This window comes from Balaenoptera physalus (assembly GCF_965194825.1).
Source record: "Balaenoptera physalus genome assembly, chromosome: 4".
In the NCBI taxonomy this organism is placed as follows: Eukaryota; Metazoa; Chordata; class Mammalia; order Artiodactyla; family Balaenopteridae; genus Balaenoptera; species Balaenoptera physalus.
This window is the reverse complement of record NC_138891.1, coordinates 19,224,753-19,249,907: the sequence shown is the minus strand read 5'-3', so window position 1 is coordinate 19,249,907 and position 25,155 is coordinate 19,224,753. Positions and strand designations below refer to the sequence as shown.

At 38.9% G+C, this 25,155-nt stretch overlaps 1 protein-coding gene across 2 annotated transcripts in view; it reads right to left on the bottom strand.

Moving 5' to 3' along the window:
* PCCB (propionyl-CoA carboxylase subunit beta) overlaps positions 1 to 25,155 on the bottom strand; it is an 84,645-nt gene that overhangs the window by 47,369 nt on the left and 12,121 nt on the right. The window contains exon 6 of one of the 2 annotated variants that reach the window (XM_082459179.1): positions 13,326 to 13,436. The exons of the other annotated variant lie outside the window; for it this stretch is intronic. Coding sequence (XP_082315305.1) covers positions 13,326 to 13,436 — 111 coding nt within the window. The remainder of the gene's footprint in view (positions 1 to 13,325; positions 13,437 to 25,155) is intronic. 2 annotated transcript variants of the gene reach the window in all.

The following is a 25,155-nucleotide window of genomic DNA, read 5'->3' as shown; positions in this document are numbered from 1 at the left end:
GTCTGGGAAGATCCCACATGCCACGGAGCAACAAAGCCCATGCACCACAACTACTGAGCCCATGTTCTGCAACTACCGAAGCCCATGTGCCTAGAGCCCGTGCTCCGCAGCAAAAGAAGCCACTGCAATGAGAAGCCCGCACACTGCAACAAAGAGTAGCCCCTGCTCGCCGCAACTACTGAAGCCCCCGCTCGCCACAGCAAGAGAAAGCCCGTGTGCAGCAACGAAGACCCAACACAGCCAAAAATAAATAAATAAAATTTAAAAAATTTTTTTAATTAGAAAAAAAAGCAGATGAACAGTTACCTAAAGACAAGGCTGGGAGGTAGGAAAGAATGAATTACAACAATACATGAGGAAACTTTGGGAAGTGATGGTTATGTTCATTATCTTAATTGTGGTCATGGCTTCATGGTTGTATACATGCATCAAAGCTCTAATTGCACAACTTAAAGTGTATGCAGTTCACCGTACGTGAGTTATATCTCAAAGTTGTAAAAAAAAAAAAAAAATTGTGGAAATGCAAAGGGTCAAGAATATCCCATATCCATACCACTTAAAGAAAATACAGAAGGAAAACTTGCTGTACCAGGTATCAGCATTTGTCATAAAGCCATTGTAATTGAAAATATGGTACTGACTGGCACAGAGATAAGCAAACAGACCAAGAAAGCTCAGTGAAACACTCGATATATGGATGCTTGATTCACAATATAAATGACATCACAGAGCAGGAAAGATTGTTCTTTTCAATAAAAGGCTCTAGGTCAACTAGGTATCTATACTGGAAAAAAATTTTTTAAAGAATCAAACTAGCCTCTATTTCATACTATGTGTAAAAATCAACTCCAACTTTAGATGCAAACGTAAAAGGCAAAATAATAAAACTTTTAGAAAACAGAAAGTATCTTCGTGACTTCAGGGTAGGAAAAAGTTCAAGAACTAAAACACACTACCCATAAAGTACACATATGACATTGGTTCTCCTAACAAAAGAGCACAGAAGCCAGCTTACAGGGACTCCCACTGGCTAAAGGAAAGACAATTTGAGCATCAAAATAATGATAGTACTGTAATGGAATATAAACCACAGAGTAAAATAGGAAATCCATGAACCCATATTAAGTCAATGAAATAAACAAATGCCCAAGAAAAGCAGGGCTCTTCCTTAGAGTAGATCACCAACTGATATGAAGCAAGTGGTGGAGCTGAAAAATAACCATCTTGTAAAGACTGGTTTGGACAAGAATCATCAAAAGATACTAAATCAAGGGAAAAAAGTATAATGTGGAACAGCATACTTGTATGGTCTCAAAGCATCTCCCCAGTGAGTATCAGTTACAAAGAAAAAACGGTAACTACACAGTGGAGAAACCAGACAACACCTCAACAATGATCAAATTAATGTCACCAATGAAGGGCAGATGGCCATCACTTGCCTCCAGATGTGATCATTTGAGCAGGATACAACATCACTAATGTAGTAGACAGGCTGGGATACCTAATCTGAATCTGATCGTGAGGAAATACCAGATAAACCCAAATTGAGCAACAGTCTATGAAATAATTCATTCTGTAGCCTTCAAAATGTCATGACAAAGAGTCTGAGGAACTGTCACAGAGTAAAGGAAATTAATGCAACATGACAACTAAAGGCAATATGTGATCCTGAAATGGATCCTGTACTGGAGAAAGAAAATGCCATTAAGGACATTTTGGGGACAAGTGACCAAACTGGAATCTAGATGGTAGAGTAGACAACAGTATTATATTGGATAGACTACATGTTAGGCATATGTGAAACAAGTCTTAATAAATTTAAAAAGATTGAAATCATATAAACTATCTTGTTTGATCGCAATGGAATGAAACTAGAAACAAGAAAAACTGGAAACTTACAAATATGTGGAAATTAAACATTACACTTTTTTTAAATAAATTTATTTATTTTTGGCTGCGTTGGGTCTTCCTTGCTGCGCACGGGCTTTCTCTACCTGCGGCGAGCGGGGGCTACTCTTCATTGCGGTGCACGGGCTCCTCATTGCGATGGCTTCTCTTATTGCAGAGCACGGGCTCTAGGCACATGGGCTTCAGTTGCTGTGGTGCACAGGCTCAGTAGTTGTGGCTCGCAGGCTCTAGAGCCCAGGCTCAGTAGTTGTGGCACACGGGCTTAGTTGCTCCACAGCATGTGGGATCTTCCCGGACCAGGGCTTGAACACGTGTCCCCTGCACTGGCAGGCGGATTCTTAACCACTGTGCCACCAGGGAAGTCCCAAACATCACACTCTTAAAACAGCCAATGGACCAAAGATTAAATCAAGGGAAATTAGAAAATACTGAGAAATGAAAACGTACAAAAACTTACGAGATGCAGCAAAAACAGTGCTAAGAGGGGAATTTAAAGCTGTTAAATACACTAAGAAAATCAGTTCTCAGGGCTTCCCTTGTGGCTCAGTGGTTAAGAATCCGCCTGCCAATGCAGGGGACACAGGTTCGAGCCCTGGTCTGGGAAGATCCCACATGCCGCCAAGCAACTAAGCCCGTGCACCACAACTACTGAGCCTGCGAGCCACAACTTCTGAACCCCGTGTGCCTAAAGCCCATGTTCTACAACAAGAGAAGCCATCAAAATGAGAAGCCCACGCACTGCAACGAAGAGTAGCCTGCGCTCACCGCAACTAGAGAAAGCCTGTTCGTAGCAACGAAGACCCAATGCAGCCAAAAAAATCAACAAGCAAAAAAAAAAAGAAAGTAAGTTCTCAACCTAACTTTACACCTTAAGGAACTAAAAAAAAAAAAAAAAAAAAAAAGAAAAAGAACTAAACCCAAAGTTAGCAAAAGAAAGAAAATAAAGATTAGAGCCGAGATAAATGAAAAATAGAGGGAGAAAAAAAAAATCAGTAAAACCAGAACTTGGTTCCTCAAAAAGATCAATAAAATTGACAAATATTTAGCTAGATGGACTAAGAAAAAATAGACTCAAATTACTAAGATCAGAAATGAAAGTGTGGACATCACTACCAATTCCACAGAAATAAAGATTATAGGAGTACTATGAACAATTCTATACAACAAATTGGATAACCTGGATGATATGGACAAATTCCTAGAAACACACAACCTACCACCAAGACTGAATCATGAAAAAATAGAATATCTGAATAGACCTGTAACTAGTAAGGAGACTGAATCAGTAATCAAAAACCTCCCAAAGAAAAGCCCAAGACCAAATGGCTTCACCAGTGAATTCTATCAAACATTTTAAGAAAGATTAAACACCAATCCTTCTCAAGCTCTTCCCAAAAAATTAAAGAGAAGGAAATACCTCCTAATTCATTCTGAGACCCAGCATTACCTTAATACCAAAGCCAGACAAAGACACTACAAGAAAAGTACACATCAATATCCCATATAAATATTGCCGCAAAAATGCTCAACAAAATACTAGCAGATCTAATTCAACATTTTATAAGGAATTATACACCAAGACCAAGAGGAATTCTTTCCTGAAATGCAAGGATGGTTGAACACACCAATATCAATACACCACATTAAAAGAACAAAGGGAAAAAATTACATGATCATCTTAATGCAGTAAAAGCATGACAAAATTCAGTACTCTTTCATGATAAACATACTCAGAAAACTAGAAAGAAACTACTTCAACATGATTAAGGCCACATATGAAAAACCCACAGCTAACATTATACTCAATGGTTAAAGACTGGAAGCTTTTCCTCTAAGATCAGGGACAAGGCAAGGATGCCCGCTTTCTCCACTTCCATTCAACACAGTATTGGAAATCCTAGCCAGAGCAATTAGTCAAGAAAAAGAAAAAGGCACCCAAAACAGAAAGGAAGAAGTAAAATTATCTGTTTTCAGATGACATGGATCTTATATGCAGATAACCCCAAAGATTCCACACACGCACAAAGTTAGAATAAACAAATTAAGTTGCAGGATACAAAATTAACACACCAAAATCAGTTGCATTTCTGTACACTAACAATGACCAATCTGAAAAGGAAGTTACAAAAACAATTTCATTTACAATAGTTTCTAAAAGGATAAAGTACTTAGGTATAACTTAGCCAAAAAAGCAAAAAAAACTTGTACAGTGAAAATCATAAAACATTTCTGAAAGAAATTAAATAAGACATAATGGAAAAGATATCTTCTATTTATGAATTGAAAGACTCAATACTGTTAAGATGTAAAAACTACCAAAAGCAATGTACAGATTCAACATCATCCCTATGAAAATCTCAATGACATTTTTGTAGAAATAGAAAAATCCATCCTAAAGTTGATGTGGAATCTCAAGGGACTCTGTATACAGCCAAAACAATTCTGAAACAGAACAAGGTTGGAGGCCTCACACTTCCTGACTTCAAAACCTACTAAAAAGCTACAGAAATCAAAACAGTGTGGTACTGGCATAAAGACAGACATATAGACCAATGGAACAGACTAGAGAGCCCAGAAATAAACCCTTCCATGCCTGGTCAAATGGTTTTCAACAATGATACTTAGACCATTCAATGGAGAAAGAACAGTCTTTTCAACAAATGGTGCTGGATCCCACTCCTGGGCATATATCCAGAGAAAACTCTAATTCAGAAAAGATAGGTGCACCTCAGTATTAATATTTATAGTACTATTTACAATAGCCAAGACATGGAACCAACCTAAATGTCCATCAACAGATGAATGGATAAAGATGTGGTATATATATACAATGGAATACTACTCAGCCATAAAAAAGAATGAAATAATGCCATTTGCAGCAACATGGATGGACCTAGAGATTATCATACTAACTGAACCAAGTCAGAAAGAGAAAGACAAATATCATATGATATCACTTATATATGGAATCTAAAATATGATACAAATGAACTTATTTACAAAACAGAAACAGACTCCCAGACATAGAAAACAAACTTAAGGTTATCAAAGAGGAAGGGGTGGAGAGAGGAATAAATTAGGAGTTTGGGATTGACAGATACACACTACTATATATAAAATAGGACAACAAGGACCTACTGTATAGCACATGGAACTATATTCAATATCCTGTAATAAACTATAATGGAAAAGAAAAAAAATAGTGCTAGGAAAACTGGATATCCACATGCAAAAACATGAAGTTGGACCTTATGTTACATCATATACAAAAATTAACTCAAAATGGATCAAAGGACTAAACATAAGAGCTAAAACTACAAAACTTAGAAGGAAACATACAGGGAAAGTCTCGTGACACTGGATTTAGCAAGATTTCTTGGGTATGATAATAATAGCAGAGATTACAAAAGTAGACAAACTGGACTTCATCAAAATTAAAATCTTCTGTGCAAAGAACACTAACAGAATGAAAAGGCAGCCCACAGAATGGGAGAAAATATTTTCGAATCATGATCTGTTAAGGGGTTAATATCAGAATATATGAAGAACTCCTACGACTCAACAACAACAATAAAATGATCCAATCAAAAAATGAACAGAAGACTTGTATAGACATGTCTCCAAAAAAGATATATCAATGGCAAATAATATGAAAAGAGGCTCAACATCACTAATCATTTGGAAAATATAAATGAAAACCACAGTGAGATACCACTTCACACACATTAGGATAGCTATTATCAAAACAGAAAACAAACGCTGGCAAGGATGTAGAGAAATTGGAACCCTTTGTGCATTGCTGGTGGGAATGTAAAATGGTGCAGCCACTGTGGAAAACAGTCTGATGTTTCTTCAAAATATTAAACAGAATTACCATAATACCCAGTAAGTCCACTCCTAGGTGTATGCCCAAAAGAACTGAAAACAGGGATTCAAACAGATACATGTACACCAACGTTTATTACAGCATTATTCACAGTAGCCAAAAGGTGGAAACAACTCAAGTGTTCACTGGCAGATGAATGAATAAACAAAATGTAGTATTACATACAAAGGTATATTAATCAGTCTAAAAAAGGAAGGCAGTTCTGAAACATGGTACCATATGGATGAACCTTGAAGACACTATGCTAAGTGAAATAAGCCAGTCACAAATGGACAAATATTGTATGAGTCCACAAATTCCGCAACAGAAAGGGCCTGGGGGTAGGGAATGAAGAACTAATGTTTAATGAGTACAGAGTTTCAACTGGGGTAGATGAAAAAGTTCTGGAGATGACTGGTGATGATGGTTGCACAAACAGAACTGTAACTTAAATCTTACCACTTAACCATTTCTTATGTATATTCTACATATTTTTAAAAAATGTACTGTATCAGTGTTAAACTTCTGGACTTTAACAACTGGTTATGTAAGAAAACATCCTAGTTCTTAATTATATACTGGGGACTTCCCTAGCGGCCCAGTGGCTAAGACTCCACACTCACAATGCAGGGGGCCCAGGTTCGATCCCTGGTCAGGGGACTAGATCCCACATGCTGCAACTAAGAGTTCGCATGCCACAACTAAGAGTTTGTATGCCACAACTAAAGATCCAGCATGCCACAGCAAAGATCCCACAAGCAGCAATGAAGATCCTGCGTGCCGCAACTAAGACCTGGCACAGCCAAATTAATTAATTAATTAATTTTAAAAAAAGAATTATATACTGAAGCATTAAAAAGGTAAAGGAAAATGATATATATAACCCACTCTCAAACAGTTAAGAATTCTGTAAATTTGAAATTTCAAGATAAAAAGATTTTTTAAAAATTCTGCTCAAAGGATAGCATTGAGAAGAAAAAACTGAAGTCACAGAGTGGGAGAAGACAGGTGCAATATATATAATTGATAAAGAACTCACATCCAAAATATACAAAGAACTGCTAAAAATCAGTAAGAAAAAAACAAAAACCTCAATTTTTAAAAATGGGTAAAATAGATGAATGGCCATGCCATGAAAGAAACATGAGGGAATTCCCTGGTGAGCCAATGGTTAGGACTCAGCGCTTTCACTGCTGAGGCCCAGGTTCAATCCCTGGTCAGGGAGCTAAGATCCCACAAGCTGCGCAGCACGACCAAAAAAAGAAAAAAAGAAAAAAGAAACATATGAAAAGGTGTTCAACCTCATTAGTCATGGAAATGCAGATTAAAACAATGAGAGGGCTTCCCTGGTGGTGCAGTGGTTAAGAATCCGCCTGCCAATGCAGGAGACACAGGTTCGAGCCTGGTCCAGGAAGATCCCACATGCCGCGGAGCAACTAAGCCAGTGCATCACAATGACTGAGCCTGCGCACCACAACTACTGAGCCCACAAGCTACAACTACTGAAGCCTGCGTGCTTAGAGCCCATGCTCCGCAACAAGAGAAGCTACCGCAGTGAGAAGCCCGCACACTGCAACAAAGAGTAGCCCCCGCTCACCGCAACTAGAGAAAGCCCGCGCGCAGCAACAAAGACCCAATGCAGCCAAAAATAAATAAAATTAAAATTAAAAACAAAACAGAAAAAAAAAATGAGAGATCACACCACATGCAAACTGGCATAATTAAATTATGTCAATAAAAGTGCTGGCACGGATGTAGAACAAGTGAAATTCTCACACACTGCTAGTAGAAGTGTAAATTGCTGCAACTTCTTCAGCAAACAGGCATTACATAGAAAAGCTGAAGACATGTGTATCCCATGACCTAACATTGCTCCACCTTGAGAAACTGAAATATGTATGCGCCAAGATACATGTATAAGAATGCTTATATCAGAATCATTTGCAATGACAAAAATCTTGAAACACAAATATCCATCAACAGTAGAAAGGATGAGGATCTTAAGATAATATACTACACAGCTATTAAAATGAACTACATTTACAAAGAACATGGATAAATCTTATAAACATGCGTCACAGTCACACACAAAAGAATGCATATTATATGTTTCACTTTACATTAAAGGTCAAAATAGGCAGCATTAACCCCATTGTTTAGTGAGGCATAATTAAAATTTTAAACTGTAGAGCAAAGCAAATTTTAAAATTACCATAAAAGTTGAGACAAATACTTCTAGGCAGGATGGAAAGAGACAATACTGATTACGAGGGTAATGGGGGCAGGCTCCTGGAGGGCCATTTCTTGATCTGGGTATCATTTACATGGATCTGTACTTTATAATAATTGCTAAACTTCATGTATTTTATGTACTTCCCTGAGTATGTATTACATTAGAAATTTTAAATTGTTTAAAATTTTTTAATTAACTGGGAGAGGAGGCAGAGACAGAAGCAGGAAGACCAGTTAGAAGGATTATGCAATAATCCAGGTGAGGTGCTTGAATCAAAGTAATAGCAGTGTAAGTAATAAGAAGTACATAGGAATTTTATTATATTTTAGATTATATCCTAAAATAGAGCAAATACGATTTTAGACTGATTGAACTCAGAATGTAACAGAAAAATGAGTCAATGTTTTTGACCTGAGCCACTGGAAGGCTGGTCTTCCCATTTATTGAGATGGGGAAGGCTATAAGAGAGCACTTTGGGAGGGTCTCATTAGAGATCAAAACCTATCAATTTTGAGAAACCCATTAAAGTCCAAATGGAAATTTGATAGGCAACTGAATGTTTAATCCTGGAGTTCAGGAGACCGTTCCATCCTGAAGAAATAGGTTTGAGAGTTGTCAGCATATACATAGATGGATATTTAAAGTCTTGAGGTAGGATAAGATCACCAAGGGAATGAGAGAATTGCTAGGAGAAAACCAAGGGAGTATAGTGCCCTGATGTTTCAAAGAGGAAGAAGTGATGACATAGGTCAAATGCTGCTGGAAAGTCAAGTAAGATAGGACTGAGAAATGTCAATTGGATTTAATGATATAGAAATCGTTGGTGTCTTTGATACAAGAAACTGCCATTATCAGTGACCCTGAATAGAACAATATCCTTTCCATCATAAATTAAATGTCTAAATATATTTAGATCTATCTGTCAATTCTGTTCTGTTTCTCAATTCTGTTCTGTTCCCTGGTCTATTTATTTACAAATTGAACAAATAGTTTTAGTTATTTTAGCTTTATAACATATTTTCTCACCTGGCAGGGCTAGCCCTTCATTGCACTTCCTTCATGGAATGTCTACTCTTACATTGTAGTTTTCTTATTAATGTGAACTTGTCTAGACCTTTAAGAAAGAATCTGTTAGCATTTTTATTGTACTCTCATTAAGCACATGGAATAGTTAAGATGTAGAATGGTTAAGGCTTAATGATTAGTTGCGGAGGACAAGAAAGAGGAGGTGGTGCCAATATGCAGGTATTAATTAAAGTTCTGCAAGTGGAGGATAGGATTGCTTAGGATGAAAACACAGGATTAAAAGATACAGCGTACAAAAAGTCAACATACAGACATCAGTTGTATTCCTATACACTATGTACAAAATATACACTATATAGAAAATATCTGAAAAAGAAATAACACCTGCCCATTCACGATAGCATCAAACATTACAAAATACCTATGTATAAATTTAACCAAGGAGGTGAAAGATCTAAACACTGAAAATTATAGGACTTTGATGAAAAACACCAAAGATGACACAAGTAAGTGGGAAAAAAATCCCATGTTTATAAAAATATTGCTAAAATGTCTGTACTACCCAAAGCCATCTATAGATTCAATGCAACTCCTATCAAAATTCCAATGTCATTTTTCTACAGAAGTATGGTGTCACATAAAAAGAAACACAGACCAATGGAACAGAATCAAGAGCCCAGAAACAAACTCTCACGTATACAGTCAACGAATACTTGACAAGGGAGCCAAGAACACTAAATGGGGAAAAGATAGTCTCTTCAATAAATGATGGTGGGAAAACTGGATAACCACATGCGGAAGATGAAACTGGACACATATCCTACACCACTCACAAAAATTAACTCAAAATAGATTAAAGACTTAAAGACTCGACTCCGTAAAACTCCTAGAAAAAAACATAGGAGAAACACTCCCTGACACTGCTCTTGGCAATAATTTTATGGATGACACCAAAAGCAAACGCAATAGAAACAAAAATTAATAAGTGGGACTACTGCAAACTAAAAAGTTTCTACACAGCAAAAGCAACAATCAACAAAATGAAAAGGCAACCTACTGAATAGGAGAAAATATTTGCAAATCATATATCTGATAAGGGATTAATATCCAAAATAGATAGAGAACTCGTAAAACTTAACAGCAAAAAAATATTTTTTTGATTAAAAAATGGGTAGAGGGGCTTCCCTGGTGGCGCAGTGGTTGAGAATCTGCCTGCCAATGCAGGGGACACGGGTTCGAGCCCTGGTCTGGGAAGATGCCACATGCCACAGAGCATCTAGGCCCGTGAGCCACAACTACTGAGCCTGCGCGTCTGGAGCCTGTGCTCCGCAACAAGAGAGGCCATGACAGTGAGAGGCCTGTGCACCGCGATGAAGAGTGGCCCCCGCTCGCAGCAACTAGAGAAAGCCCTCGCACAGAAACGAAGACCCAACACAGCCAAAAATAAATAAATAAATACATTTTTTTTAAAAAAATGGGTAGAGGATCTGAATAGACATTTTTCCACAGAAAACATACAAATGGCTAATGAAAAGATGCTCAACATCACTCATCATCAGGGAAATGCAAATCAAAACCACAATGAGGTTTTAGCCTCACACCTCTTAGAATGGCTATTATCAAAAAGACAAGAAATAGCAAGTGCTAGTAAAGTTCTGGAGAAAAGGGAACACTTGTGCACTCTTGGTAGGAATATACATTGATACAGCCTCTATAGAAAACAGTATGGAGGTTCCTCATAAAACTAAAAATAGAACTACCAAATGATCCAGCAATCCCACTTCTGGGTATATATCCAAAGGAAATAAAATCAGGACCTCAAACAGATGACTGCATTCCCATTTCACTGCAGCATTATTCACAGTAGCCAAGATATGGAAACAACCTAAGTGTCCATCAATGGATGAATGGATTAAAAAAAAATGTGACATACATATAAATACACATATACACACAGAATTATCCACTGGATATCCATATCAATAAAAAAAGTGACACATACATACACACAGACAAAAACAGAGAAATATTATCCAGCCATAAGAAAGAAGGAAATCCTGCCATTCGTGACATGAATGGATCTTTAGGGCATTTCACTTAGCGTATGCTAAGTAAAATAAGTCAGACAGAGGAAGAGAAATACTGTATGATCTCACTTATATGTGGAACCTAAAACAGCTGAACTCACAGAAAAAGAATAGTGGTTACTAAGAGCAGGGGCGGTGTTGGAGTGAGGGGAGATGTTGGTCAAAAGATACAAACTTCCAGTTATAAGATGAAGAAGTTCTGGGGATCTAATGTACAATATGGAGATTATAGTTAACAGTACTGTATCACATACTTGAAAACTGCTAAGACAGTAGATCTTAAATGTTAATCACCACAAAAAAGAAATGGTAATTATGAGAGCACTAAGGGGGTAATCATTTTACAATATGTAAGTATCAAATCAACATGTACACCTTAAGGGGGCTTCCCTGGTGGCACAGTGGTTAAGAATCTGCCTGCCAATGCAGGAGACACGGGTTCGAGCCCTGGTCCGGGAAGATCCCACATGCAGCGGAGCAACTAATACCATGTGCCACAACTACTGAGCCTGCACTCTAGAGCCTTAGAGCCACAGATACTGAAGCCTGCGCGCCTAGAGCCTGTGCTCCGCAACAAGAGAAGCCACCGCAATGAGAACCCCGTGCACTGCAACGAAGAGTAGCCCCTGCTCACCTCAACCAGAGAAAGCCTGCGCACAGCAATGAAGACCCAACGCAGCCAAAAATAAATAAATTAATAAATTAATTATTTTTAAAATGTACACCTTAAACTTAAACAATGTTATATGTCAATTATATCTCAATATAACTGGGAAAAAATGTTTTAAAAATAAGACAAAGCAGGGCTTCCCTGGTGGTGCAGTGGTTAAGAATCCGCCTGCCAATGCAGGGAACACGGGTTCGAGCCCTGGTCCGGGTAGATCCCACATGCCGCGGAGCAACTAAGCCCATGCACCACAACTACTGAGACTGTGCTCTAGAGTCTGCAAGCCACAACTACTCAGCCCACATGCCACAACTACTGAAGCCCACGCGCCTAGAGCCCGTGCTCCACAACGAGAAGCCACCGCAGTGAGAAGCCAGCACACTGCAATGAAGAGTAGCCCCCACTCGCCTCAACTAGAGAAAGCCCACATGCAGCAATGAAGACCCAACACAGCCAAAAAAAAAAAGAATAAATTAATTTAAAAAAAAAATAAGAGAAAGCAGTTTAGAATTTTCCAGCATGTATGTAGGGAGAGGAGGAAAGAATGGCCTTAGCCAGAGGAATTGATCCCACACCTCCATTCCTGCCAGGTAGGAAGACAACTGGGGTAGCACCACATAGGTATGGCATATATAGATTTAGTGGGCAAAGTTCAAGGAATCCTGCTTTGCTCAGGAAATAAGAGATGTGGTCATCTTCATTTTTAAAGTCCACCCTAAACTGAACATTGAACATTTAGGTTGCTTTTAATCTGTCACCAAGAAAGAATAGTTGAGTCAAGGGGTAAGCACTTTGCTAAACTTTAATCCCTACTGCCAAAGAGAAAAGTGTTTCCTATTCACGCTTCCTCTATTTACACTGTTTTCATACTGGATGACTCTCTTTCCTTTTTGCCCCGTAATTTGTCTTGACATTTATTGCTCATTATGGTTAAAAATATTTAAGAGGAAAAGACTGATTTTTTTTTTAAGTATCAGGTTAAAGGTAATTACCCATGTATGATTTCAAATAGGCTTCTTTTAAAAATCATTTTAAAATATCATTTCATATAAATCATGTAATAAAGATATGTACCTCTTTACAATGAAGTTGGAGATCAGATTTACCATTACCATCACAGACAAAATGTAATAAAATGGCAAACAGCTAAAGACATAAAGGTGGGACATAAGAAACAACCTCCTAGTGAAGCAGTTTACAGAAAAGCTTTCCATGAGAAACTTTCTGAATAGGATTCAGTAAATGATCATCTGTCTGGGTAGAGGATAGGACCTTTGATTACCTGAAAATCATTTGCAATTCAGATCAACAAGTAAAATCACCCACCAATGAAGGAGACAAGCACATTCTGCCACTGAACCCACACAAGCTACAGTCTTCATGCCAAAACCTTCTCTCCACCAAGACCTTATCAGCACTGCATTGAAATCCAATAATCGTGCAGATAACAACCCAGATCTGGGTCAGGAATTATTGTTATTTCAGGTGAGGTACTGCACAACTCTCAAAGGGCAGGAGAACCAGGTCCTTCTTTCTTACCTTTACCATGAACGTGAAGTCTGTTAGGGCCGGGGAGTAGACAGCCCCACCGGCACAAGGGCCCATGATCAGAGAAATCTGAGGGATGACTCCGGATGCCGTGACATTCCTCTGCCAAAAGAGAAAGGCAAAGGCATCTGGTTACAGAGGTGTTCAAGGCATTATCTGCAGAAAGACAGAGGCAACAATAAAAGCACATTTGGCTTTTATTCACAGAAATTCTATCCTAGAGACAAGAGGCCTAATCTGTACAGTTTCTTCCAGAATTGTATATGCAACTTTTCCCCATAACTGGTGGGATGGTTGGCATATTACTTTCTGGGGCAAGTAACCTCTTCTCTCCTTGGCAGGGCAGTAGTTCCCCCAAAGCTCCACCAGGACATGAGCTCAGAGAGAATCCTACCACTCTCACCCCAGCTCTAAACACACCTCAGGCCAGGACCCCTGTGTGTACAAAACTGGCTGGAAGAATCAATGAAAACCTTAGGTGGAATATACAGGGCCAACACTTACCCTGGATCCATGACCTCTACTTGCAGCCTCTTCACACTATCCGCAGAGGATGCCCAACAGTTACAAGCCAAGGCTAAGAGACAGGTGCTACTTTACTCAGTCTTCAATGTCTGCCCACCCCTACATAGGGCAGATGGGCAATAGGGAGGTGGCAGAAGGCAAAAAGGTTCCATAGGGACAAGGGTGTTGTGAAGAGCCAAGCCTCAGGCCACCTTCTAGGAAAAACAAGATTTCCCAGGGGGCTGGAAGACCCAGGCAAGATAAGAGCCCAATGACTCCTTGCCCATCCCCCAGCTTCTATCCTTCCCTGAACCCCATCAGCTTAAGAGAAGTATGTCCACTTTTAGCCCTGCCCTGGGTCTGAGACCAATTTCTATAATTCACAGGACATAGCTCAGGACAGCACAAAAAGGCATCCACAGAGAGGATTCTGAGAAGATGGTAGAATGGGAAGCACCAGGAATCTGTCTCCCCACCTGGACAAAAATTACACTGGCAGAATCTCTCTGATGTAACTTTTTGGAACTCTGTTAAGCCTACTGAAGGCTTATCATCCACAGGAAGATTTGGAGGGCAAATTGCGGTTAATTGCAATCAATTTCAACTGGTAGCACAGTAGCAGCTACCCCTACCCACCCCCTGCCCCCAGCCATGAGGCATGCAGCTATGCATGTGTTCCTGGAGTGGCTTACACAGAGGCAGACAAAAAGGACCCTGTCCTCCAAATATCGGAAATCTATGCTCCGACAGCCGGTTGTTGATTCTGATCAGAGGTGAAGCTAGGAAGTTAGGCAGCCATTGTTGTTGCACCTCACCCCACTGTTGCAAGCTCCTCCCCCTCCAGCTCAAAATCACTTGCATTAGGAAAATGCAAATCAAAACTAGAATGAGATACCACATCACACACATTAGGATGACTACTATCAAAAAAACAGAAAACAAGTGGTGTTGGTGAGGATGTGGAGAAAGTGGAACCCTTGTGCACTATTGGTAAGAATGTAAAATGGTACAGCCGCTGTGAAAAACAGCATGGTGGTTCCTCAAAAAATTTTAAATAGAATTACCAAATGATCCAGAAATTCTACTTCTGGGGATATACCAAAAAGAATGGAAAACAGGGTCTCAAAGAGATAACTTGTACACCCACATTCATAGCAGCATTACTCACAATAGGTGAAATGTGGAATCAATCCAAATGCCCATCAACAGATACATGGACAAACAAAATGTGGTATATCTATACAACGGAATATTATTCATCCTTAAAAAGGAAGGAAATCCTGTCACATGTTACAACATAGATGAAACTTGAGGACATTGTGCTAAGTGAAATAATAAGCCAGTCACAAAAAGACAAACACTGTACGATTTTACTTAAGTTATTTAGTCAAAATAATACAGACAAAGTAGAATGGTGGTTACCAGGGGCTGGCAGAGGGGATAATGGGGGGTGATTGTTTAATGGGTATAGAGTTTCAGTTTTTGCAAAACAAAAAGTTATGGAGATGGCCCCTGCCCACCTCCCTGCGGCTGCCCCGCTGGCTGAAAAGTTTCTCCAGGTGCGGAATTCCAGGCTACCACCAGCACAGAGCGTGCACGCCAGTCAGGAACCAGCCCACCCAATGGCCCAGGGGCAACGGATATGTCAGAAACTGAAGCAAGAAAGAACTCAGCAGAGGGGGGAGTCAAGATGGCAGACTAGGAGGATGCAGAATTCATATCTCTGCACAACTAGGGCACCTACTAGGCACCGGTGGGGGACCACAGACACCTAAGGGGATGGGAGGAACCCCCAGCGACAGGGTCCTAAGCAAAGCCCCCGCCCCATGCTCAGGCGTCACTCCCCCACGGGCCTAGGTCCCACCCCACCCTAAACCCTGCCCCTGCCTATGTTCCACCCCTCCTAAACTCCACCCCCAGAGCCAAGGCTTTTTTTTTCTTTTTCTTTTTTCCTCTTTTAGATTGGGGTTCTGTTTTACCTTGTTGATTCACTGTTGTTGATTCATTTATATTTTTATTTTTCCTAATAAACTTTTTATTTTCTAATTTTATTTTATTCTTCATACTTTGTTACTGTTCTCTCCTTTTGGCTTATTCCCCCCGCCCCCTCAACTTTTTTTCTCTTTTTTCTGTTGTGGTTTTATTTTACCTTGTTGCAGTTGTTTCAATTATATTTTTATTTTTCCTAATATATTTTTTATCTTTCTAATTTTATTTTGTTTTTTATTCTTTGATATTATACTCCTCCTTTTCTTTTTTTTTTGCCACACCACACAGTTTGCGGGATCTTGGTTCCCAGGCCAGAGGCTGGGCCCGAGCTCCTGTGGTGGGAGCTCTGAGTCCAAACTGCTGGACTAACAGAGAACCTCAAACCCCAGGGAATATTAATCGGAGTGAGGTCTCCTGGAGGTATTAATCTCAGAACCAAGACCCGGATCTATCCAACTGCCTGCAAACTCCAATGCTGGACGCCTCAAGCCAAACAACCAGTAAGACAGGAATACCGCCCCACCTATCCAAAAAGAAAAAACAAAAATGAAACAACAAAAAAATATGTTACAGACGAAGGAGCAAGGTAAAAAACTAAAAACCCAAATAAATGAAGACAAAATAGACAACCTACCTGAAAAAGAACTGAAAATAATGACAGTAAAGATGTTCAAAAATCTCGGGAACAGAATGAAGAAAATACAAGAAATATTTAACAAGGATCTAGAAGAACTAAAGAACAAAGAAACAGTGATGAACACAATAACTGAAATTAATAATACTCTAGAAGGAATCAATAGCAAAATAACTGAGGCAGAAGAACGGATAAGTGACCTGCAAGATACAATAGTGGAAAGAACTGCCAAGGAGCAGAATGAAGAAAGAATAATGAAAATAATTGAGGACAGTCTCAGAGACCTCTGGGACAACATTAAACACACCAACATTCGAATTATAACAGTCCCAGAAGAAGAATAGAAAAAGAAAGGGTCTGAGAAAATATTTGAAGAGATTATAGTCGAAAACTTCCCTAACATGGGAAAGGAAACAGTCAATTGAGTCCAGGAAGCAGAGAGTCCCATACAGGATAAACCCAAAGAGAAACACACCGAGACACATATTAATGAAACTATCAAAAACTGAATACAAACAAAAAATATTAAAAGCAGCAACAGAAAAGCAACACGTAACATACAAGGCAATACCCATAAGGTTAACAGCTGATCTTTCAGCAGAAACTCCACAACGAAGAAGGGAGTGGCAGGACATATTTAAAGTGATTGAAGGGAAAAACCTACAAGCAAGATTACTCTACCCAGCAAGGATCTCATTCAGATTCGACGGAGAAATTAAAACCTTTACAGACAAGCAAAAGGTAAGAGAATTCAGCACCACCAAACCAGCTTTACAACAAATGCTAAAGGAACTTCTCTAGGCAGGAAACACAAGAGAAGGAAAAGACCTACAATAACAAACCCAAAACAATTAAGAAAATGGTAATAGGAACATACATATTGATAACTACCTTAAATATAAATAGATTAAATGCTCCAACCAAAAGACATAGACTGGCTGAATGGATACAAATACAAGACCCATAGATATGCTGCCTACAAGAGACCCACTTCAGACCTAGGGACACATACAGACTGAAACTGAGGGCATGGAAAAACACATTCCATGCAAATGGAAATCAAAAGAAAGCTGGAGCAGCAAGTCTCATATCAGACAAAATAGACTTTAAAATAAAGACTATTACAAGAGACAAAGAAGGACACTACATAATGATCAACAGATCAATCCAAAAGAAGATATAACAATTATAAATATTTATGCACCCAACATAGGAGCACCTCAATACATAGGGCAAATGCTAACAGCCATAAAAGGGGAAATTGACAGTAACACAGTCATAGTAGGGGACTTTAACACCACACTTTCACCAATGGACAGATCTTCCAAAATGAAAATAAATAAGGAAACACAAGCTTTAAATGATACATTAAACAAGATAGATTTAATTGATATTTATAGGACATTCCATCCAAAAACAACAGAATACACTTTCTTCTCAAGTGCTCATGGAACATTCTCCAGGATAAACCTATCTTGGGTCACAAATCAAGCCTTGGTAAATTTAAGAAAACTGAAATTGTATCAGGTATCTTTTCCAACCACAACATTATGAGACTAGATATCAATTACAGGAAAAAAAACTGTAAAAAAAATACAAACACATGGAGGCTAAACAACACAATACTAAATAACCAGGAATCACTGAAGAAATCAAAGAGGAAATCAAAAAATACCTAGAAACAAATGACAATGAAAACACGACAAACCAAAATCTATGGGATGCAGCAAAAGCAATTCTAAGAGGGAAGTTTATAGCAATACAATCTTACCTCAAGAAACAAGAAAAATCTCAAATAAACAACCTAACCTTACACCTAAAGCAATTAGAGAAAGAAGAACAAAAAACCCCCAAAGTTAGCAGAAGGAAAGAAATCATAAAAATCAGATCAGAAATAAATGAAAAAGAAATGAAGGAAACAATAGTAAAGATCAATAAAACTGAAAGCTGGTTCTTTGAGAAGATAAACAAAATTGATAAACCATTAGCCAGACTCATCAAGAAAAAAGGGAGAAGACTCAAGTCAACAGAATTAGAAATGAAAAAGGTGAAGTAACAACTGACATTGCAGAAATACAAAGGATCATAAGAGATTACTACAAGCAACTATATGCCAATAAAATGGACAATCTGGAAGAAATGGACAAAGTCTTAGAAATGCACAACCTTCTGAGACTGAACCAGGAAGAAATAGAAAATATAAACAGACCAATCACAGGCACTGAAATTGAAACTGTGATTAAAAATCTTCCAACAAACAAAAGCCCAGGACCAGATGGCTTCACAGGCGAATTCTGTCAAACATTTAGAGAAGAGCTAACACCTATACTTCTCAAACTCCTCCAAAATATAGTAGAGGGAGGAACACTCCCAAACTCATTCTACGAGGCCACCATCACCCTGATACCAAAACCAGACAAAGATGTCACAAGAAAAGAAAACTACAGGCCAATATCACTGATGAACACAGATGCAAAAATACTCAACAAAATACTAGCAAACAGAATCCAACAGCACATTAAAAAGGTCATACACCATGATCAAGTGGGGTTTATTCCAGGAATGCAAGGATTCTTCAATATATGCAAATCAATCAATGTGATACACCAGATTAACAAATTGAAGGATAAAAACCATATGACAATCTCAATAAATTCAGAAAAAGCTTTCAACAAAATTCAACACCTGCTTATGATAAAAATTCTCCAGAAGCAGGCATAGAGGGAACCTACCACAACATAATAAAGGCCATTTAAGACAAACCCACAGCCAACATCATCCTCAATGGTGAAAAACTGAAACCATTGCCTCTAAGATCAGGAACAAGACAAGGGTGCCCACTCTCACCACTATTATTCAACATAGTTTTCAAAGTTTTAGCCACAGCAATCACAGAAGAAAAAGAAATAAAAGGAATCCAAATCAGAAAAGAAGAAGTAAAGCTGGCACTGTTTGCAGATGACATGATACTATACATAGAGAATCCTAAAGAGGCTACCAGAAAACTACTAGAGCTGATCAATGAATTTGGTAAAGTAGCAAGACACAAAATTAATGCACAGAAATCTCTTGCATTCCTATACACTGATGATGAAAAATCTGAAAAAGAAATTAAGGAAACAATCCTATATACCATTACAACAAAAAGAATAAAATACCCAGGAATAAACCTACCTAAGGAGACAAAAAATCTGTATGCAGAAAACTATAAGACACTGATGAAAGAAATTAAACATGATACAAACAGATGGAGAGATATACCATGTTCTTGGATTGGAAGAATCAACATTGTGAAAATGACTCTACTACCCAAAGCAATCTACAGATTCAATGCAATCCCTATCAAACTACCACTGGCATTTTTCACAAAACTAGAACAAAAAATTTCACAATGTGTATGGAAACACAAAAGATCACGAATAGCCAAAGCAATCTTGAGAAAGAAAAACGGAGCTGGAGGAATCAGGCTCCCTGACTTCAGACTATACTACAAAGCTACAGTAATCAAGACAGTATGGTACTGGCACAAAAACAGAAATATAGATCAATGGAACAGGATAGAAAGCCCAGAGATAAACCCATGCACATTTGGTCACCTTATCTTTGATAAAGGAGGCAAGAGTATAAAATGGAGAAAAGACAGCCTCTTCAATAAGTGGTGCTGGGAAAACTGGACAGCTACATGTCAAAGAATGAAATTAGAAAACTTCCTAACACCATACACAAAAATAAACTCAAAATGGATTAAAGACCTAAGTGTAAGGCCAGACACTATAAAACTCTTAGAGGAAAACATAGGCAAAACACTCTATGGCATAAATCACAGCAAGATCCTTTTTGACCCACCTCCTACAGAAATGGAAGTAAAAACAAAAATAAACAAATGGGACCTAATGAAACTTAAAAGCTTTTGCCCAGCAAAGGAAACCATAAACAAGATGAAAAGAAAACCCTCAGAATGGGAGAAAATATTTGTAAATGAAGCAACTGACAAAGGACTAATCTCCAAAATATAGAAGCAGCTCAGGCAGCTCAATATCAAAAAAAACAAAAAACCCAATCCAAAAATGCACAGAAGACCGAAATAGACATTTCTCCAAAGAAGATTGCCAACAAACACATGAAAGGATGCTCAACATCACTAATCATTAGAGAAATGCAAATCAAAACTACAATGAGGTATCACCTCACACCAGTCAGAATGGCCATCATCAAAAAATCTAGAAACAATAAATGCTGGAGAGGGTGTGCAGAAAAGGGAACCCTCCTGCACTGTTGGTGGGAATGTAAATTGATACAGCCACTATGGAGAACAGTATGGAGGTTCCTTAAAAAACTAAAAATAGAATTACCATATGACCCAGCAATCCCACTACTGGGCATATACCCAGAGAAAACCGTAATTCAAAAAGACACATGCACCCGAATGTTCATTGCAGCACTATTTACAATAGCCAGGTCATGGAAGCAACCTAAATGCCCATCAACAGACGAATGGATAAAGAAGTTGTGGTACATATATACAATGGAATATTACTCAGCCATAAAAAGGAACGAAATTGAGTCATTTGTTGAGACGTGGATGGATCTAGAGACTGTCATACAGAGTGAAGTAAGTCAGAAAGAGAAAAACAAATATCGTATATTAATGCATGTATGTGGAACCTAGAAAAATGGTACAGATGAGCCAGTTTGCAGGGCAGAAGTTGAGACACAGATGTAGAGAATGGACATATGGACACCAAGGGGGGAAAACTGCGGTGAGGTGGGGATGGTGGTGAGCTGAATTGGGCGATTGGGATTGGCATGTATACACTGATGTGTATAAAATCGATGCCTAATAAGAACCTGCAGTATAAAAAAGCAAACAAAACAACTAATACTAAACTTTCATTGGGTTATTTGTATGGAAATATGTTAATATAAATGTTTCAGACGTTACATGAAATTTCTAAAAATCTTGTATTTGTATGGAAATATGTATGGAAATATGTTAATATAAATGTTTCAGACATTACATGAAATTTCTAAAAATCTTACATGTTCTGGTATAATGTTATAAGTAACAATCCTAGTTATTACTTTAAAATGTATATCTCAGAAATAACTAATTTTCTTGTCAACTGCATTATTATGAACTTTCATCAAATCTTTTACCGTGGTCATTTTTAAGTCTTTTGTCATTTACAGACAGTTCTGGGTGTACTCTGATGATTTTGCAAATATGTTCCTATAAAAGGGTTTCATCTACAAGAAATTCATGGAAAAGACTCTGACAAGTACAGGTTTCTGGTAACTGACTATACTGCTGAACTGAATGAATAAGCATTTTCAGAACTCTGATGAAAAACTGATGAACTCATAAAAGTGCTAACAAAAGATCAAGATGAAAAACAACAATTAATTACATGGGACTGAGTGAACTGATGAGGACGAGTATAATTTTTGTGACTTTCTGTCTGAATTAAAAAAAAAAAAATCCCACAAGGACTCAGAGGCAAAGAATACACAAATCAATTTTCACTGCAAAGTAAAGGAGCTGTTACAGTGGAGGATTACTGGACTGAATGTCAATATTATGACATAGTATGAGTGTGTTTCATGTTTGGTAATTGCAATCATTGTTGCTTTTGTTGTGGTCATCCATGTACAATGCTTGGTGACAGTCTATTTATCTCTTGTAAAAATAAAATACAGTGTGAGTGTGTGGAAAAAAAAAAAAAACTAAAAATAGAACTACCATACGACCCAGCAATCCCACTATTGGGTATATACCCTGAGAAAACCATTATTCAAAAAGAGTCATGTACCACAATGTTCAATGCAGCACTGTTTACAATAGCCAGGACATGGAAGCAACCTAAGTGTCCATCGACAGATGAATGGATAAAGATGTGGCACATATATACAATGGAATATTACTCAGCCATAAAAAGAAACGAAACTGAGTTATTTGTAGTGAGGTGGATGGACCTAGAGTCTGTCATACAGAGTGAAGTAAGTCAGAAAGAGAAAAACAAATACAGTACGCTAACACATATATATGGAATCTAAAAAAAATGGTTCTGAAGAATCTAGGGGCAGGACAGGAATAAAGATGCAGATGTAGAGAATGGACTTGAGGACACGGGGAGGGGGAAGGGTAAGCTGGGATGAAGTGAGAGAATAGCATTGACATATACACACTACCAAATGTAAAATAGCTAGCTAGTGGGAAGCAGCCGCATAGCACAGGGAGATCACTTCAGTGCTTTGTGACCACCTAGAGGGGTGGGATAGGGAGGGTGGGAGGGAATGCAAGAGGGAGGGGATATGGGGATATATGTATGCATGTGGCTAATTCACTTTGTTGTGCAGCGCAAACTAGCAAAACATTGTGAAGCAATTATACTCCAATAAAGATGTTAAAAAACATTAAAAAAAAAAAGAATTGACACTTAAAAAAAAAGTTACGGAGGTGGACAATGGTAGGTGCATAAAATTATGAATGCATTCAATTCCATTGAACTTTACATTTTAGAATGTCTAAGTTTAGGGACTTCCCTGGTGGCACAGTGGATAAGACTCTGTGCTCCCAATGCAGGGGGCCTGGGTTCGATCCCTGGTCAGGGAACTAGGTCCCACATGCATGCCACAACTAAGAGTTCACATGCCACGACTAAGGAGCCCAGCGAGCCGCAACTAAGGAGCCCGCCTGCCACCACTAAGACCTGGTGCAACCAAATAAATAAACAAATATTAAAAAATAAATGTCAACTACAATTGGCACTTGCCATCTACCTCTACAAGGATTAAATCTTGTGCATTTGCAGCTACTGACTTTCAACACTGCCCCGAAAGGAGTTCAGGGTGGAGAGCTGAAATTAGGAACTCCGTGCTCTGGGAAAAACTGGCAGAACAGGTCTTCAGAATGTTAGATATTTTCAGGAGCCAATTTTATGAGCTCAATTCTTTTTTTTTTTTTTTTAATATTTATTTATTTATTTATGGCTGTGTTGGGTCTTCGTTTCTGTGCGAGGGCTTTCTCTAGTTGTGGCAAGTGGGGGCCACTCTTCTTCGCGGTGCGCGGGCCTCTCACTATCGCGGCCTCTCTTGTTGCGGAGCACAGGCTCCAGACGCGCAGGCTCAGTAATTGTGGCTCACGGGCCCAGCTGCTCCTCGGCATGTGGGATCTTCCAAGACCAGGGCTCGAACCCGTGTCCCCTGCATTAGCAGGCAGATTCTCAACCACTGTGCCACCAGGGAAGCCCCTGAGCCCAATTCTTGCATCTCCTCATATCTAGAAAAACACTAAAATCCTTCATGGTGACATCTGCTCCTCGTGACTAGCAGTAACTTTCATGAGACTAGCAGAAAACTTCTACAAAAAATATGTGCTTGATTACATGTTTTCCTCCTTCACCAAAATCACATATATACAGACCTTCCCTCCTACCTCTTTGGAGCAGTTTCTCAGAGCTATTCGGGATGCTGTCTCCCGAGCTGCAGTCCTCATTTTGCCCCAAATAAAACTTAACTCGCAACTCTCACATTGTGCTTTTTTTTTTTAAGTTGACACAACTTTTAGTTTGTGAACAGTTTTTAAGTTCACAACTCTGAGGAACAGCAAAAAAAAAAAAAAAAAAAAAGGAAAAAAGAACAGAGGCTGAGGGACCTGTGGGAAATCAAATGTACCAACATACACATTATAAGACTATCAGAAGAGAAAGTGTGTTTCTGATGTAAGGATAAGCGTATACATCAATGGAAAAAAACTGAGTCCAGAAATAAACCCTTATATTTATGGTCAATTGATTTTCTTTCCACCAAAGTGCCAGGACCATTCAGTAGGGAAAGAATAGTCATGTCAATTAATGGTGGTGGGACAAGGATGAATTTGGACCCGACCTCACACCATACTCAAAAATTAACTCAAAAGGGATCACAGACCTAATATAAAGCCAAAAACCTATAAAACCCCATGAAAAAAAACTGAGACAGGCTGGGAGCTGGGACCCTTTGCTGCAGTGCTGCAGTGCTTGCACCTGGACACATCTCTCCTCGAGCAACAAAATACAAGGAAACTACATGGGACTAAAAATAACTGCATGCAGGTGCAATCAGGGCAAATTCTGGACAAAAGATACAAAGAGACCAAAAAACGCAACTGCCACTTTTGAAGAGCCCGGAGCTAAAGCAGGGCACTGCACATGCCCCCTGCACACAACACCACCTAAAGGGTGGGCAGACTACCTAAGCCACCCCTCCAGCCCGACTCCCAGACACACCCCTACCCTCACCCCATGTAATGAAAAAGCTCGCCTGCACCCCCCTCAGTGAGCAAGCAAGCAAGGGAACCTGTTGTTTGTTCTCGCTCCCTCCTGCTGCAGCAGGGGCCCCAATAAAGCCTTGCCTGAATTTCTTGTCTGGCCTCTGACCAATTTCTATTGATTAAGGAGGCCAAGAACCCTGGTTGGTAACAAAACCACTAGACAAAATCTTCATGACTTTGTATTGGGCACAGTTCTTGTATGAGAATAAAAGCATGACCTACAAAAGAAAAAAATTGATAAACTGGACTTTAAGATTTAAAACTTTTGCACTTAAAATGCCACCATTAAGAAATAAAAAGCCACAGGGACTTCCCTGGTGGCGCAGTGGTTAAGAATCCTCCTGCCAATGCAGGGGACACAGGTTCGAGCCCTGGTCCAGGAA